Source organism: Coregonus clupeaformis, chromosome 31 (assembly GCF_020615455.1).
Source record: "Coregonus clupeaformis isolate EN_2021a chromosome 31, ASM2061545v1, whole genome shotgun sequence".
Classification (NCBI taxonomy): domain Eukaryota; kingdom Metazoa; phylum Chordata; class Actinopteri; order Salmoniformes; family Salmonidae; genus Coregonus; species Coregonus clupeaformis.
The window spans coordinates 39,934,517-39,946,391 of NC_059222.1; the positions used below are offsets into that span (position 1 = coordinate 39,934,517).

The 11,875-nt window shown below is 51.2% G+C and overlaps 1 protein-coding gene across 1 annotated transcript; it reads left to right on the forward strand.

Moving 5' to 3' along the window:
* Positions 1–9,712: 9,712 nt before the first annotated feature.
* On the forward strand, positions 9,713–11,494 carry LOC121548032 (noggin-3-like). Its single transcript, XM_041859434.1, has one exon. The coding sequence runs from the start codon at positions 10,337–10,339 to the stop codon at positions 11,006–11,008; it is 672 nt and encodes a 223-aa protein (XP_041715368.1). The 5' UTR covers positions 9,713–10,336; the 3' UTR covers positions 11,009–11,494.
* The last annotated feature ends 381 nt before the right edge of the window (positions 11,495–11,875 follow it).

The following is an 11,875-nucleotide window of genomic DNA, read 5'->3' on the forward strand; positions in this document are numbered from 1 at the left end:
TCAAGGACATTCAGAGACTTGTTCCAAAGCCACTCCTGCATTGTCTTGGCTGTGTGCTTAGGGTCATTGACCTGTTGGAAGGTGAACCTTCGCCCCAGTCTGATGTCCTGAGGGCTCTGGAGCAGGTTTTCATCAAGGATCTCTCTGTACTTTGCTCCGTTTATCTTTCCCTCAATCCTGACTCGTCTCCCAGTCCCTGCTGCTGAAAAACATCCCCACAGCATGATGCTGCCACCACCATGCTTCACTGTAGGGATGGTGCCAGGTTTCCTCCAGCTGTGACTCTTTGCATTCAGGCCAAAGAGTTCAATATTGGTTTCATCAGACCAGAGGATCTTGTTTCTCATGGTCTGAGTCCTTTAGGTGCCTTTTGGCAAACTCCAATTGGGCTGTCATGTGCTTTTTACTGAGGAGTGGCTTCCGTCTGGCCACTCTACCATAAAGGCCTGATTGGTGGAGTGCTGCAGAGATTGTCTTATGGAAGGTTCTCCCACCTCCACAGAGGAACTCTAGAGCTCTGTTAGTGACCATCAGGTTCTTGGTCACCTCCCTGACTAAGGCCCTTCTCCCTCGATTGCTCAGTTTGGCCAGGCGGCCAGCTCTAAGAAGAGTCTTGTTGGTTCCAAACATTTTCCATTTAAGAATGATGGAGGCCACTGTGTTCTTGGGGACCTTCAATGCTGCAGAAATGTTTTTGTACCCTTCCCCAGATCTGTACCTCGACAAAATCCTGTCTCGGAGCTCTACGGACAATTCCTTCGACCTCATGGCTTGGTTTTTGCTCAGACATGCACTGTCAACTGTGGGACTTTATATAGACAGGTGTGTGCCTTTCCAAATCATGTCCAATCAATTGAATTTACCACAGGCGGACTCCAATCAAGTTGTAGAAACGTCTCAAGGATGATCAATGGAAACAGGGTGCACCTGAGCTCAATTTCTTGTCTCATAGCAAAAGGACTGAATACTTATGTAAATAAGATATTTCTGTTTTTTATTTGTAATACTTTTGCAAACATTTCTAAAAACCTGTTTTCGCTTCGTCATTATGTGGTATTGTGTGAAGATTGATGAGGATTTCAATTTTTTAATAAATTTTAGTATAAGGCTGTAATGGAACAAAATGTGCAAAAAGTCAAGAGGTCTGAATACTCTCAGAATGCACTGTATTTCTATGTACCGGCAGTTAGCCAGCTAGCAACTCCAGCAGAGTTTGCAAGTAAGTTGTCAGCTTCCTGCCTCCTGTTTGTCTCCGGGCCTCTAGAGGTCATCTGTGTTCCCCTCTGCCTTAGTTCTTCCTCGTGTGTCCTTATTAGCTTGATCCAGGTCACCTGTGCCTTGTTTCCCCTAGAGTATTTTAGCTGTGTGTTTTCCCCTTGTTTCTCACTTGGTTTGTGAGTCCTGGCTATGTGTCTCCTGCTTTGTCCCACCGTGTCTTTCCAAGTAAGCTTTTCGAAGTTATCTTTAGTTTGTTTTTCTCCCCTCGTGGAGTTATTTTGTTTTGCCTCCTGTTTTGTTACTCTACCTCTGTTAATATACCTCCTTCGGAGAAGAACTTTTGTTGGACTATTTTTGAAGTGCGAAGAACCTTTGTTTTTACATTAAATCTACTTGCCTGGAGTATTGCCTTGGGTGTTTCATTTGGGTCCAACTATACCTCCTCTGTGGCTAAGGGGTAGAACCCCCCAGCTCTCCACATCTGAGACCGGAGTTCTAGCCCAGCTTGTGACAGAAAAACCAAGTCAATCATGGACCCAGAAACACTCAGTTCCCAGGACCTGTTGGCGGTGATCACTCGACATGAGGCTTCTTTCCAGCGCCATGAAGCCGTTCTCAGCCGACAAGAAGAGCTGATGGCTAGTCATTCTCAACTCCTGGCCGAAATGATGAGTTCCCTCCGCCAGCTCTTTGAACGCCTCCCTGGTTCTCTCCCTTCCCCCAGGTCACCCCCCAGTGACGACAGGCCTTCTCTAGTGGCGGAGCCCCGACTACCACCTCCCAAGCCCTTTGCTGGGGATCCCAGCTCTTGCCAGGGTTTCCTCACCCAATGCTCCCTCACCTTCGAGCTCCAACCCTCAAGTTTTCCCACAGACCGTTCCAAGATTGCCTACATCATTACCCTTCTTTCAGACAAGGCGCTCGCCTGGGCCTCTGCGGTGTGGCAGTCCCAGGAGGCCTGTTGTGACTCCCCACGCTGCATTTGTAGAAGAGTTCAAGCGGGTGTTCGATCATCCTGTCAGTGGGCGGGAGGCTTCCAAGCGCCTACTGTCTCTCCGTCAGGGCTCCCGAAGCACGGCAGATTTTGCCATTGATTTCCGGACCATAGCAGCAAGGGAGCGGATGGAATGATGAAGCGCTGAGGGTCTGTTTTCAGGGAGGGTTATCTGAGCCCCTTCAAGATGAGTTAGCCACCCGAGAACCAGCTGGAGATCTCGAGTCCCTCATAGCCTTGGCCATCCGCCTGGACAATCGTCTAAGAGAGCGGAGAACGGCTCGCCGCCAGATGTCTCAGTCCCAAGTTCCTCTGAGCAGCTCGGTTTCTCCTGTTTGGACTCCGTCATTCAGAGCTTCCCCGGCTCCTGAACTGCTCCAGGATTCCCCGGAGAGCATGCAGTTAGGCCGTTCCAGGCTTTCTCCCAACGAAAGGGAACGTCGCATGAGGGAGCGTCGGTGCCTCTACTGCGGGGTTGCCGGCCACTTCCGCTCCACTTGCCCCAAGCTTTCGGGAAACGCCTGTCCCCGCCCAGCTACAGGAGGGCTGTGATGGGGAGAATTAGAGCTCCTCCTACTAACGCTGTCCTGGCTATTCCAGCCATTCTGTCCTGGGAGGGCCACCAGCATCGGGTCCAGGCTATGATCGATTCCGGTGCCGCAGGTGATTTCCTGGATGTAACCTTGGCTAAGGAACTTAAGATCCCTACCCAACTACTTCCTCAACCCCAGGCAGTTACAGCCTTAGATGGCAGACCTCTGGAACCAGGAAAGGTTACAGAGGCGACTCAGTCCCTGCGACTTACCATCTCTCAACACCAGCAGGAGGAGACCTTCTATCTCATTGACTCTCCCGAGTATCCTATTATCCTGGGTCACCCTTGGCTATGCAGACATAATCCCCAGATCGACTGGCCTACGGGCACCATTCTAAGCTGGGGTCCCACTTGCCAACTCACCTGCATGCTTCAGAGTCCCTCAGCCCCTAGTACCCAGTTTCAAGAGTCTGTTGACGTCTCCCGAGTCCCCAGTGTTTACCATCGGTTCAAGGCAGTGTTCAGCAAGGCCCGGGCTACTTCCTTACCGCCTCATCGCACGTATGACTGTGCCATTGAGCTACTCCCTGGGTGCTGCCCTCCTAGAGGTCGGATCTTTTCCTTGTCCTCCCCGAGCACGCAGCTATGGACACCTACATTAAGGAGTCCTTGGCAGCCGGCCTCATCTATGCCTCTACTTCCCCGGCTGGGGCGGGCTTTTTTTGTTGAAAAGAAAGACGGGGGTCTTAGGCCTTGTATTGATTACCGGGGACTCAACAAGATCACGGTTCGGAATCGATACCCCCCTTCCTCTCATGGCCACTGCTTTTGAGCTGCTTCAAGGGGCTTCCATTTTTACTAAACTGGATCTCCGCAATGCTTACCATCTCGTGCGGATCCGGCAAGGAGACGAATGGAAGACGGCGTTCAACACGCCCACGGGGCACTATGAATATCGGGTGATGCCGTTCGGGCTCACCAATGCTCCCGCAGTATTCCAAGCCCTGATTAATGATGTTCTCCGGGATATGCTTAATCTGTTCGTCTTCGTGTACCTGGACGATATCCTCATCTTCTCGAGGTCACTGAAGGAGCATGAGGGGCATGTTAGCAGGGTTCTCCAGAGGCTCCTTGACAATCACCTCTACGTTAAACCTGAGAAGTGTGAATTTCATGTTTCTCAGACTCAGTTTCTCGGGTTTATTGTCACTCCCGGGCACCTAGAGATGGATCCCAAGAAGGTCAAAGCGGTCCACTGCTGGCCCACACCTGCCACGGTCAAGGAGGTTCAACGGTTCATTGGCTTTTCTAACTTCTATCGGAAGTTCATCAAGAATTTCAGCTCGGTGGTAGCCCCCTTGACGACGCTTACCAAGGGAGGAGGGACCAAGATTCACTGGGGTCCGGAAGCAGCAGGGGCCTTCGAGGATCTCAAGCGCCGCTTCACTTCTGCTCCGATTCTGGTGATCCCTGACCCAGAAAGACCTTTCGTGGTGGAGGTGGACGCCTCAGAGGTGGGGGTGGGAGCCGTCCTGTCACAGAGGGGGTGAGGATGGGAGATTACACCCTTGTGCCTTCATGTCTCGCCGCCTGTCTGAGGCCGAGCGCAACTACCACGTGGGGGATCGAGAGTTGCTTGCGGTAAAACTGGCCTTGGAAGAGTGGCGCCATTGGCTTGAGGGGGCTCAGCACCCTTTCCAGGTTCTCACAGACCACAAGAACCTGGAATATCTCCAACAGGCTAAAGCGGATGAACCCTCGGCAAGCACGATGGTCCCTTTTCTTTAATCGATTCCAGTTCCTCCTGTCTTACCGACCTGGCACCAAGAACGTCAAGCCGGATGCCCTGTCTCGAGCCTATTCTCCCGAGGTACAAGAGAAGCCCTTGGCATCGATTATTCCGAGGTCTAGGATCGTCGCACCTCTTCAGTGGGAACTAGAAAGAGGGGTACGAGAAGCCCTTGTCCATGAGCCCGATCCAGGCGGTGGTCCTGCCGGGTCGCCTGTACGTTCCTCTCTCTGTTCGGGCCCGCGTCTTGCAGTGGGGTCATGAGTCGCCCTTGACATGCCATCCAGGCAGTGCTCGCACACTGGAATTCCTCCGACGGCGGTTTTGGTGGCCGTCCATCAAGAAGGACGTGCAGGTCTATGTTGAGGCCTGCCCTGTGTGCAACCAGGGAAAGTCGACACGCCAGCGACCCCCAGGGACTGCTCCATCCCTTACCTATTCCTCGAAGGCCATGGTCACACCTTTCTCTGGACTTTGTTACGGGACTTCCTCCATCCCAGGGCAACACCGTCATCCTAGTGGTGGTAGACCGGTTCTCTAAGGCTGCTCGGTTTATTCCCCTGCCCAAGCTGCCCTCGGCTAAGGAGACTGCTGAGCTCCTCATGAACCATGTCTTCCGGATATTTGGTATTCCCCTGGACGTGGTCTCCGACCGAGGTCCCCAATCTCGTCCCGGTTTTGGGGGCCTTCTGCAGGCTTATTGGGGCCACAGCCAGCCTATCGTCGGGGTTCCATCCAGAGTCTAATGGCCAAACGGAACGGATTAATCAGGATCTGGAGACCACCCTGCGGTGTATGGCAGCCAGTAATCCCACGTCTTGGGCCACCTATATCATTTGGGCTGAATATGCCCACAACACCCTCCAGTCCTCAGCCACCGGATTGTCCCCCTTCGAATGCCAGTTCGGTTACAACCCTCCATTATTTCCAGAGGAAGAGGCGCAAGTTGGTGTTCCCTCTGCCCAGCGCTTTGTCCAACGCTGTAGGCGGACCTGGAAGAAGGCCAGGCGTACCCTCCTTCGGACCTCCCAGAGATACCAAAGTCAGGCTAATCGCCACCGCCGGACGGCCCCTAGTTTCCGAGCTGGTCAGAGAGTTTGGTTGGCCACTAAGAACCTGCCCCTCCGGGTCGAATCCAAGAAGCTTTCCCAGAGATACATCGGCCCTTTCCGCATAGCTAGAAAAGTTAACCCTGTTTCTTATCGTTTGGTTCTCCCTCGCTCCCTTAGAATTAACCCCACTTTCCATGTTTCACTACTTAAACCTGTCTTGTCTTCTCCCTTTGCCCCCCCACGCAGACCCCCGCCACCTCCCAGGATCATTGACGGCCAGCCAGCCTACACAGTCCGCCGGATACTGGACTCCCGGAGGGTCCAGAACTCTCTGCAGTATCTGGTGGACTGGGAGGGCTACGGGCCAGAGGAGCGCTCCTGGGTTCCAGCCAGGGACATCCTGGACCCAGGTTTGATCCGAGATTTTCGCACCCTGAGGCCAGGGTGTTCTGGAAGGAACGTCAGGAGTCGTTCCTAGAGGAGGGGGTACTGTCAGCTTCCTGCCTCCTGTTTGTCTCCGGGCCTCTAGAGGTCATCTGTGTTCCCCTCTGCCTTAGTTCTTCCTCGTGTGTCCTTATTAGCTTGATCCAGGTCACCTGTGCCTTGTTTCCCCTAGAGTATTTTAGCTGTGTGTTTTCCCCTTGTTTCTCACTTGGTTTGTGAGTCCTGGCTATGTGTCTCCTGCTTTGTCCCACCGTGTCTTTCCAAGTAAGCTTTTCGAAGTTATCTTTAGTTTGTTTTTCTCCCCTCGTGGAGTTATTTTGTTTTGCCTCCTGTTTTGTTACTCTACCTCTGTTAATATACCTCCTTCGGAGAAGAACTTTTGTTGGACTATTTTTGAAGTGCGAAGAACCTTTGTTTTTACATTAAATCTACTTGCCTGGAGTATTGCCTTGGGTGTTTCATTTGGGTCCAACTATACCTCCTCTGTGGCTAAGGGGTAGAACCCCCCAGCTCTCCACATCTGAGACCGGAGTTCTAGCCCAGCTTGTGACATAAGTGCATGAACATTTATTTGGCTGTAGGCTAATCACCTACCGGTATGCTATGCACATTTGCAAGCAATGCGTTTGTGGATCTATCTGCTTCACTTACCAGTAGTAGCAGAGCTGGCTTTCTTGATTATTATCCCAGCCGTGCTGAGGAGTCTGAAATATTGTCCAACTAGCAATATTCTCAATCGCTATACACAGGTGAATCAGATAGACACAGGTGACACCAATAGGAAGATGATTAGTCCCGACTGTGAGTGAGGAGGTGCCTAAGGTTGTCGTAGGATGACACCTAGTGGGTCGCTCCGGAACTGCGACCCACTCCTATAACAGAGCCCGTACCTGCCTCCAGGTGCGGTGACAGCAATTGATGTGGGCCTGGACCGACGGGACCACCGCCTCCACCTCTTGCTCAGGGAATAGGGGGGGGTTGATACCCGTATTGGCACTGGAAGGGGGACAGGCCGGTGGAAGAGCAGAGAAGGGTGTTGTGGGCGTACTCCGACCATGCCAATCGCTGACTCCACGTGGCTGGGTTGCTGGAGGCGTAGCACCTCAGCATCCCCTCCAGATCCTGGTTGACGCGCTCCGTCTGCCCGTTCGACTGGGGACGGAAGCCGGAAGACAAGCTGACAGAGGCACCGAGGCAGGTGGCGAACGCCTTCCAGAACCTGGAGGCGAACTGAGGGTCCCGATCCAACACCACATCTTGGGGAAGGCCAAGGACCCAGAAAACGTGCTGCACCACCAGCTTAGCCGTCTCCCGGGCAGACGGGAGTTCGGGAAGGGGAATGAAGTGGGCAGCTTCGAGAACCGGTCCACAACTACTAGGATGACTGTGTATCCATCAGTAACGGAACGCTCCACCCTTGGGCCAGCCCCACATCCATCAGGGTTCCCGCGGCCCCAGAATCCACCAGTGCATGCGCCCGACACACTGAACCCTGACGGGGAGAAAAGTCTGGGAGTCTCTGGAGTTGGGATTCCAGCTCGCTAGCACCCCTCCCGATACTAGCGAGCCCTCCCATTTCCCGGCTTCTCCAGGCATGATTCGCAGTGGTGACCTGTCTGGCCGCAGTCCAGGCCTCTGCCTCTCCATCCTGGACAAGCACGCCGCACCCAGCTGCATAGCCTCCTCCTGAGGCGTCTCCTCCCTGAATCAGCGGAAAGCCTCTGGGCTGATAGGGGGACAAGGAGGTGCGCCTTGCGTCATGCCTCTCTTGTGCGCCCTCTTACGACGCCGATTGTCTACCTGCACCGAGAGGTCGACGAGGCCGTCAAGTCGCTCAGGCAGCGCCCTGAAGGAGAGTTTGTCCTTCATCCCCTCCGATAGCCCCTGAGCGTAAAGGACGACCAGGGCGGCCTCCTCCCATCCTGCCTCTCGAGCCCGGGTCCGGAACTCCATGGAGTAGTCCGCCACCGAACGGTCACCCTGCCAACAGGCCGTGAGCCGCCACCCGGCCTCGTGCCCTGACACCACCCGAGAGGTATCGAACACCTTGCGTAGCTCCCGGGTGAATAGGTAGGAATCAGAGCACGCCGGAGTTTGGCTCTCCCACTCCGCGGTAGCCCAGGAAAGGGACCGACCCGTCAACAGAATGAAAATGTAGGCCACCCGGCCCTGCTCTGTCGGGAAGGAGGAGGGTTGTAGGCTGAATATCAGGGAACACTGGGTGAGGAATTCCCTGCAGCCCTCTGGATGTCCGTCGTACCTCTCCGGAGGTGGTAGGCGGGGTTCCCGCGATGTCGTAGGCGAGACTGGAGATGCCGCTGCCGTGGCTTCCGCTCCGACGGCTGCCGGTGCTGGTCGGATGTCCACCTGACTCTGCACGGCAATCGTCAGCTGACGTAGATTCTCTGTGATCTGCTGCAGGCTGCGGTCGTGCTGGTTCAGCATGGCTCCCTGCGTTGCCAATGCGCTGTGATACTGTGCTGTCTCCGCTGGGTCCATAGTGGCTCAGTTTTCTGTAAGGGTTGGTGTGAGGTGTGACCCAGGTGTGGTGCAGCTTAGATAGTAGGCAGAGACGGTGAAACAAGGAACTTTACTGGTGGTCCCGAAGCCAGAATACAAAATAACGGACTTTACACGAAAAAGAAAGGCGGAGCAAATAAGACTCCAAAAAACAGGCAAAGCTGCTGAGATTTACTTTGAAGTCCAAAGTGTATAAATACAGGTGAATTCAGTCACCAACATGGGCATGGTGGTGTAGCAGGAAGACCGGAATGCAGTGAATCAAGAGGTTTTGTGTTCTAATCTCAGGTAAGGACATGTTGAATAATAATTACTTTATAAATAAACATACACAATGTAGTCATGTATACCAAATATTTAAGTTGAAAACTATGTTAAAAGCATACAACACATTTTTGTTTGCAGGGCACCACCTGTGAAATCTTATGTGAAAATCCACATATGAAACTTAATCTTAAATGTCATAACATGAAGTGTTACAAAAACACATGGTTTCACATGATTGCAGGTCACATGTGAAATTATGTGATTTTCCACTCTTTGTCCACTTTGTGTCCCAGACAGAAAATGAAAAAAATCTATAAAGGCTTACATGTCAAATAAAAAGGATAAATAATATTGGTAATGAAAAGGAGCACTTTGCTCACTCTCACCCTGTCCTGGATAAGTCTAAACACACGTTGAGAGCATCTAACTGGAGAGTGAGTTATAAAATAAACATCGCTTTGGCACTAGCCATCATAACACCCCCTCTCGCAGTTTGTCTGTCTAGAAGAGACGGCTTTCGGCACCTCAGCTGTTGAACTTGAACAGTTGCTTGATTTATGACACCGCTGGTATTCAATCTATGAGACGAATCAGACAGCTAATACAATTATGTGTTATTGCACTAGAATTTAATGCGCCCGGTTTGGATGCATTAGTCATATTTATTTTTATTAGGAAAATGCATGAATAAAGTTTGTGTCGATAAAGTTGGAGAGATATGGGCTATAGGCCTACTCGTGTCTGCGTTTTACTGGTGGTGGAGAGAGAGAGAGAGAGAGAGAGAGAGAGAGAGAGAGAGAGAGAGAGAGAGAGAGAGAGAGAGAGAGAGAGAGAGAGAGGGGATTACATCACGGCGCTCATGGATATATCGTCTGAGCCAGATGGGGCTCAGTTTGGCGTCCGGCACCGGCCAGTGCATCGCCAAGCCCTAGACAACATGCGGACACCCAGAAACCAACAGGACCCAACTCTGAGACTAGTGAGAAACCAGAGAAACCAGGACCTTACGCACTTTACGCACGGGAAAGCCCAGTGGAAATGCAGCCAGGTCGGCTCATACTACTGACACTGCTGGGTCTGGTATAAAGTTTTTGTTGAAAGAGCTTTGAAAGTGCGATTTGTTGTCTTGTTAAAACAGTGAAGGGCTTCGTTCTATCCATTCAGACGCGTGTCATGGACTCTAAAGTTACGCAGCGAAACTCTCCACTGGCTCAGCGCATCAACGTTCCTCTCTCAGACTGCAATCACCGGTTGCTAAGGTGACTAGGTTCCAGCCAGCTGAAACTTTCTGAGAGGCAGTTTTTCGTGGAGTTTGAGAAGCAGATCACCGGTTGGAGCGCGTGCGTGACGACGGGCGCCGGACTACCGGGTGCCACGGGACTCCACACGCACTCTCTCTCTCTCAAACACTCACACCGACCCCCGGGGGGAAACGGATGATCGTTTCTACGGTATAAGGATTATACTTTTCATATTCTACTCTCTATCACTTGGAACTATTGTTACCAGACAGAAATATGGATAACTCGTACTGTTTCCTGGCCATGTCCATGCTGGTTCTCTCCCTCGGTTTTAGGATAGAGGAGGGCATGTGCCAACACTACTACCTCCTCCGTCCCATCCCCAGCGACACTCTCCCCATAGTGGAGCTCAAAGAGGACCCAGACCCTGTCCTGGACCCGAAAGAACGGGACCTGAACGAGACCGAACTCAGATCCAACCTGGGTAGTCACTTCGACCCCCACTTCATGTCCATCACCCCGCCAGAGGACAAGTACTCGGGCAACGAGGACCTGAGCGACTCGGAGATGCGTCAGAAGCCATCCATCGCGATGCCCAAAGAGATCAAAGCCATGGAGTTTGAGATCCAGCAAGGCAAGAAGCACAAGCCCAGTAAGAAACTCAGAAGAAGGCTGCAACTGTGGCTGTGGTCTTACACCTTCTGTCCAGTTGTTTATACATGGAACGACCTCGGGAACAGATTCTGGCCGCGCTACGTGAAGGCGGGGAGCTGCCACAATAAGCGTTCTTGTTCGGTCCCTGAAGGGATGGTTTGCAAACCTGCCAAATCGGCCCATTTTACGATCTTAAGATGGAGGTGCCTGCAAAGAAAGGGAGGTCTGAAATGCGCTTGGATACCAGTTCAGTACCCCATTATATCTGAGTGCAAATGCTCCTGCTCGAACTGAAATAAACTGAAATGAACTTTTTGTGTTATTATTATTTCAAAAAATATGAATTTCAAAAATCATAGTCACGTGATTATTTGTATATGCACTGCCAAGTGTAAGAATGTATATTGTATGTATATGTGGCGCCATTTAATTTTATGATGACACACTTTGTAGAAAGGTCAGTATTATTATTACAATATAACCAGCATCTACTGTATTTGTTGAACATATCTTGGATGTGATGTATCTTTATATTTATGTTGAAGAAGAGCACTTTGCATCGCAAAGCATTAAAATACTGTTATTGAAGGACTTTACAGCTATTTTCCATTATTTGGGAAGATAAATTAAATAAATGGTTTTAAGGACCTCTGATGTGGCAAAATTAGCCTAAATGTAAATTCATCTTGTGAAACTGGATAAAGGGACAATTGGTGGGTAAACTATGTAAAATAAGAGTAACTGCCAGCCTATTTGTTTTATGTCTCATGTAGTCACAGTTCAAATAAAACCACACAGATGACACTTGGGAAGGACTTTTTGTTTTGTTAGAACATTTTTTGTTTACATCTCCTTTGTCCTCAAATTGCAGTCAGTTTGGTCAGATTTTGTTGGACTATATAAAACACTAGAAATGGGCCTTGCAGACCATGCAGACTGTGGTTGTGGGAATAGTTTAGGGAAAGTTTGAGTGTACTGTGTTTGATTATTCAGCTGCTGACCACACATATACATGTCTTTCTGCTCTCAACATCTGTCCTGTAGCTACAGATATTGGTCCACTTCCCGCTTGGTCCTCTTCCCTCTTGGTCCTCTTCCATCTTGGTCCTCTTCCCTCTTGGTCCTCTTCCCGCTTGGGCCTCTTCCCTCTTGGTCCTCTTC